Here is a 6,374-nt window from a genome sequence, read left to right as displayed (position 1 = left end):
GACAGGTATCATGTGACACTCCAACATGGCGAGTATGATGTGACACTCTAAAAAAAATTAAAAACTTCTTAGTGCACTTGACATGTGACACCCTAAAAAAATTAAAATTCTTTAGTGTACTTTTTTCAAATATAACATGTGACATTCCAACATAGCAGGTACGATGTGACACTCTAAAAATCTAAATATTCTTTAGAGTACTTTTCCTAAATGTGACGATGTGGCTGGTGTGATGTGACAAGTACAAACTCCTTAGTGTGTTTTTTTCAAATGTGGCGATGTGACAGGTACGGTACAACACTCCAAAAAAACTAAAAAATTCTTAAGTATACTTTTTTCAAATGTGATGATATGAAGAGTATGGTGTGAAACTCCAAAAAAAATTAAAACTCTTTAATGTATTTTTCCTAAATGGGATGATGTTGCGGGTATGATGTGACAACTAAAAACTCCTTACTGTACTTTTTTCAAATGTAATGATGTGGTAGATATGGTGTGATACTCTAAAAAAAATTAAAAACTCTTTAGTATACTTTTTCCCAAATGTAACATGTGACATTCTAATGTGGTCGATATGATCACTACAAGAAAATACATTTTTCGCGACCACTTTTGGCTACCAAATGGCTTTTAGTCGCCAAAAGTTATGGAATTGGCTACAAAAAATAATATTAGTCGGCAAAAGTCAAATTTTTAGATACTAATTTTTTTTAGTCGGGGAATATTGATTATTGGTGACTAAAAAAAATTTAGTAGCTAAAAATATTACAATTTGCGACTAAAAGAAATTTAGTCGCCAAAATGCCAGAAATTGGCGACAAAAAATAAATTTAGTCGTTATAGGTAGAGATTTGGCTACTAAAACCTTTAGTCAGCAAATGTAAGATAAAAAATTAATTTTTATCTTTGGCAACCAAAATTTTGGGCCCCAAAAGTTGATTTTCAGCGACGGAAAATAATTTTAGTCGTTGTAGGTATAGATTTGGCTACTAAAACCTTTAGTCGGCAAATGTAAAATAAAAAATTAATTTTTATCTTTGGCGACCAAATTTTTGGTCGCCAAAAGATTGTTTTTAGTGACAAAATTGAATTTTAGTTGCCAAAGAAGTAAAATGTTTTGGAGGGAGACCTTTCAAATATTTAGAGGGATTTATAAAATACCTTTAGCGACCAATATCGATAGTCACCAATAACCACTTAAACCACACATCTCACGGTCTCACCAAACCAAACCCAACCCTGAACCATTAATGGCGCCTCTCTCTCTCTCTCTCTCTCTCTCCAGCGTCCTTCTCCCTCTCCCTCTCCCTCACCGCCGCTCCTCTCCCCTCCACTCTCACCGGCGCTCCTCCTCACGTTGGCCGGCAACCGGAACACCGATTCACCTCCTTGTTGGTCACCGTTGCCTGAGATCCTCTCTCTCCCTCTCGGCTCTGTTTTTCTGTCTCACAAAAACCCATACAGCTTCACATACACGCACACACATGGGTTCTTCAAATAGGTAACAAGGTATGATTTGTAATGCATAATACTCTATTGGGTCATTCACTCTTTGCTCTAATTCTAGCTTTCCATTAATGGGTTCCATCAATTTTGTTGAAGGGCTGCCCTAAAGCTTCCAGCAGCAAGATTTACCAGATCATTTCCCCTGAATGAAATGTTACAGTGAGGGACTTTACGTCACTCAATTTGATTCATTGTAGGCTTGCAGTATTCCATGGTTAGGTTTAGTTTCTTCTTTATTAATGGGTTTCTAATAATTTTCATTGCAGAGAGACAGAGTCGTGTTGCCATTGTTGTTAAGGCTACAGGCGAAAGCTCTGAATCTTCGACTTCTCTGAGTGTTGTTAAATCCGTACAAAATGTTGTGAGTCCCCTCTCTCTCTCTCTCTCTCTCATAATTGTTTTATTGCCAATTGTTTTTAATAAAAAAATAGTGAAACTATTTGGAAAAGGTTGCAATTTGGGTCTATGATCTTGCACTTTCTGATTCAAGCTGAGTCTGTGAACCTCTGTTGTTATGAAGTAAAAAGGTTGCAATTTGCAATTCTTCTTTATTTGAATTTCTTTGATTATAATGATTACATAATTTGATGATTCTGAAACAAAGACTAGGTATAATTCATCTTTATGGGTAATCAATGATCAACTTTGATTACATAATTTGATGATTACATAATTTCTTTGATTATGATAATTAGATTATGCCTTTGTCATGTATTCCCTGAAGGTCTATCACAACCTTGTTCTATATTTAGACACCTTAAAATTACCCTATGAGGCCTAAATATTACATTTTATATTTTGTGCACTTTAGGCATAATTCATCTTTATGGGTAATCAGTTATCAACTTTGATGTTGAATGTGAAAACTACCTTCATGATTGTATGCTGCTTCTCCCAAAGACTTGTGTCACATACCCTCCCTCTGTGTGTGTGTGTTTGTGTGTGCGCGCGCGTGTTTTGGGGAGGGGCTTATAGTCATCTACATCAACTACCTTTCATGTTCAAATCATGGAATTCTGATGAAATTTCTTTGAATTTCCCAAATTTGAGGATTTTTTTTTTAACATTAATTTCCAAAATGACATCAGAAAATTGATATGAAATGGAAATTGGGATCATTAGGTCCACCAGAGTTCTCCAACATTCCAGAGTTGCGTATACTATAAGTCCCTTCCCTAAGTATCATTAGGTCCTTCTCTATTCAATATTCCAGCTTTGATGACACCAATAGAACAAAATATTATCAGCCATAATATTACAATTAATTTCTGTTAATGTTTCTGTTTTCCTTTTCCATCCAAAATAGAAGGTGGGAAACCACAACCATTACTTTTCTTTTCTCCTCCCATAATCCAAATGGAGTGGATCAAAATTGAAAAGCCTAGCCCAGTGTTTTTTTTTTTTTTGGGTGCTTCATCTTATTTTAAGTGAATTATCAAAGTCACACGCAAAATTTCTAGATTCATATCAATAGTCAACTTGGGCAAATTGTGATGTAAGAATTTTAATGATATGATATTCATGATTACCAACATGTCTTGTGCAGCAACCTGTCAAATAACCAACTTAATGGATCCATTCCAGAAAGTTTGTCAAATCTCCCTTCTCTGCAGAAACTGTGAGGATCTTCATACTTCTTTTCTTTGGTTTTTCGTTTCCTATTACAAAACCAATGTAATGGTAATCCTTATGTAGGAAATATGTGTGGTTTAAACTTAATCAATATTGATAAAAATTAGTATTTTCTTTTTGGTGGAACCTTTTTCAAATTAAGGATTCTAGTGGACTATATTTTGGAATACTCTTCTCATGCATACTTGATGACAGATTTGAATGATTGTTTATTACAGGTCACTTGAGAATAATTTTTTGACTGGTCCTGTCCCTGCTAGTATTTGGCAGAACATGTCCTTCAGTGCTAAGGCTAGACTTTTACTGTAAGAGCTTGAAGCATAAAACTAGTGTCACTTTTTTGGAATGAAATAGCATTAATTTTATAAATGAACTTCCTATATATTACTCTGCCTCTATGTGAAAGCTGTGTCTTGCTAATTTTCCCTTCCATGTACTTGACAATTGCAGTGATCTTCGGAATAATTCACTTTCAAACATTTTAGGAGTTCTGAATCCTCCAGAAAATGTTACCCCTTAGGTATGTTTTTTTTTATGGGTTAGGTTTGCACTTTTGCAAAATTTCTGTGAGTTTGTTAATTTTTTAAGTTATGCTTATCACTAATTGTTTGGGAATGTAAGCTAATGAGGTGGAAATTAAAAATAAAAGGTATGTCGAAGCAACCCGGTTATCAATGGATCATTATCTTTCAAGGAAAATTAGACTTAAGACCGGACTAATGATTTATTGACATAGGGAACAAAAAGAGAATTGGGAGGAGAGAAATGGGAACCAATCCCAAATCCATATCCCAAGCTAATGCAGTGTCTCATTACTATTAAGCAAAGAGGGTCATTGGCCCAAACTAAAGTGTAAAATGAAGTAACTGGATCATTAAAGTTTGTCCTCGCCCATAGGACCCAAACTAAACTCTATCTTCTCTCCCGATTGGAGAGACGTTGGACCTCTTTTACTTTAATTGGTGGGAATACCAAAAAAAGCTTTCCTGTCATTGGCCCTTAGCTAAAAAATATGATCTTGCAGAGGGTCTAATTCTCAATTTCTTGGTCTTGGTACTAAACAAGGCTTGTGCCACAGTATCAATTGAATGGCCTAAAGATGGGATCATCATAGATTCACTATTGAATCCAATTGAGATTTCCAACAGCTGAGAGAGTTTTGAGATATTAGAAACACTTATTTAGTGTAAATCACAAGTGATTTGTCTGATGACTACTGTGGATTAGTTTAAATTTCCATCATTTTGAAAGAACTTTGCATGTTGCAGGTCAAATGTGAAGGTGCCCCGTTCCATGTTATGAAAGTGACACTGTTCTGTTATGTTGGCTTACCTGCTAGCTGTTGTGTAACCTTTTCCCTGTTGTACAACTTAATTATTATTATTTTTCTTTAATAAAAGTAATGTCTCAAATGTTATTAATAAATATATATATGCTGCTCTCTGTTCACATACTCATCTACCTAGTTTGTTGTCTTTTTCTTTCTACGTCTTCTTGTTTCAGCCTCTGTATTCTGTGTAGTACTATTTTCACTGCAGTACCTAGTTTCCATATGTCCGAGTAGATGAGATTTCTCCTTAATGCACTTCTCTAGAATGATTTACAGGGACTGCAAGTTCATTATAGAAAGAGAAAATATAATCTAAACATATGATTTACATGACCTAGATTACAGTTGCCATAAATTAGTGTTTTTCTGCCCATTCTACTCCATAGTCTCTCAGGTACATATAAATTTCTTACACCTGATATTTCCCTATGCCAAGGTGTTATTCCGGCATAAAATTGTATTGCTAACAGTATGCTTGAGGGCAGAATAATTAAATATATAGTATATGATGCTTTAAAACTTGATTTCTAAAGTTTGCTCATCTTTAGAAATTATATTTGTATTAGGATTTAACTAAATCCACAATTTTATGGAGGAAATATATTTGCATTAATTAGAAATAAGATAGTTTCTTCGTTCAAGATGTTACATAACAAGTATAGTTTTAGTGAAACCTTTGCTTCATGGAGGTAGTAACCTTTGCTTCATGGAGGTAGAATTTTGAAACTTGTAAATAAAAATTCATTTTGTATTTATTTTCGATTTCAAATTACTGCACAGTTTACAAAATTTTTGTAACCCAAACAAAAAGTGAAATAATGCATAATGTGGGAAAATCTCCTAGAAATCCAATGTGTGAAGGTTTTGTTCTACATCACTGCAGTGTATAAATCTTTCGAAGTAATAATGTATCTTCAATGGATCCTCTTAGGCCTCGTTCCAGGTGTGACATCTCTCTCTCTCTCTTCTTTGTTTGTTGTGCTTTGGTTGCTTCGAATTATGCATCAATTTCTGTACTGTGCATGTTAATAATAACAGAACCATCATATTTCCAATATAAACTTGCAAGATTTGCATGTTTGTTCTTGAAAATATGTAAGAATCACAGAAAGGCATTTGCCTGGCTGGGATGATGGGTTCAACTTCCATGGTACTGCAGGTAAGCACGTCCATTATTTTTTTCCTGTGTAGTAATTTTACATTGTGTAATTGGATCGAGGACACTATGAATATTATTTCTATATTTTTATTAGACATGCACTTGATTTCACATTTATGCAATGGTTCTGCAGGTGCCAGCAGCAGTGGATGAAGGGGATGGGTGAGTGGGAGTAGTTGGCCCCTTCCAATCGAAGGGTTTTATGGAAGGACTCGAGCAATGGGAGCTTATAGTGATGCCAGGATGACATCTTGTACTTATTAATACTTATTTTTGGATGGTTGGAACTAAAATGTGTAGTGGATGTAGTTGGTTATTCCTGTATTATGTATGAAATTAAATTATTGACGTTGGATTAGACTTGGTTCTTATGGAATTTGTAATATATATATAATTGGACGTTCAATATTAATATTTTTGGATGGTTGGAACTAAAATGTGTGCACGTTATTGAATGCTTGATAACATATTTAGCGTTGATCGATTATATTGTTTATACAAGGTACAGGTTGTATTAATAATGGATACATGTTGTTCAGAAAAAAATTAAAAAAAAAAACACGTTAAAGTATTTGGCCACCAAATATTTTGGTAGCTAAATACGTAATCAAATGTTTTGGTGACTAAGAATTTAGTAGCAAAAACATAACCCAATGCACTTTTAGTAACTAACAATTTAATCGCCGAATGCACCTTTTGCCGACTAAATACAGTTTCGTAGCCAAATATGTACTTTCGGCGACTAAT

At 34.4% G+C, this 6,374-nt stretch overlaps 1 protein-coding gene across 15 annotated transcripts; it reads left to right on the top strand.

Annotated features, from left to right (window-relative positions):
- Nucleotides 1-1,158: 1,158 nt before the first annotated feature.
- On the top strand, nt 1,159-6,039 carry LOC114271866 (putative LRR receptor-like serine/threonine-protein kinase At1g06840). 15 transcript variants are annotated; one of them, XR_014337785.1, is made up of 8 exons: nt 1,170-1,509; nt 1,603-1,867; nt 3,053-3,124; nt 3,357-3,443; nt 3,589-3,658; nt 5,352-5,411; nt 5,507-5,627; nt 5,761-6,039. XR_014337785.1 is itself a non-coding variant. In XM_082882794.1 (6 exons), the coding sequence occupies exons 2-5, from the start codon at nt 1,863-1,865 to the stop codon at nt 3,656-3,658; spliced, it is 234 nt and encodes a 77-aa protein (XP_082738920.1). In that variant the 5' UTR covers nt 1,171-1,509; nt 1,603-1,862; the 3' UTR covers nt 5,352-6,039. The 15 variants fall into 15 exon arrangements, 5 of the variants coding, with proteins under 5 accessions (XP_082738920.1, XP_082738918.1, XP_082738917.1 ...); XR_014337784.1 differs by having other exon boundaries at nt 5,507-6,039; XR_014337786.1 differs by lacking the exon at nt 5,507-5,627 and having other exon boundaries at nt 1,171-1,509.
- The last annotated feature ends 335 nt before the right edge of the window (nt 6,040-6,374 follow it).

This window comes from Camellia sinensis, chromosome 8, assembly GCF_055761805.1.
Source record: "Camellia sinensis isolate YWXY chromosome 8, ASM5576180v1, whole genome shotgun sequence".
Lineage (NCBI taxonomy): Eukaryota > Viridiplantae > Streptophyta > Magnoliopsida > Ericales > Theaceae > Camellia > Camellia sinensis.
This window is presented reverse-complemented; position numbering and strand designations above follow the sequence as displayed.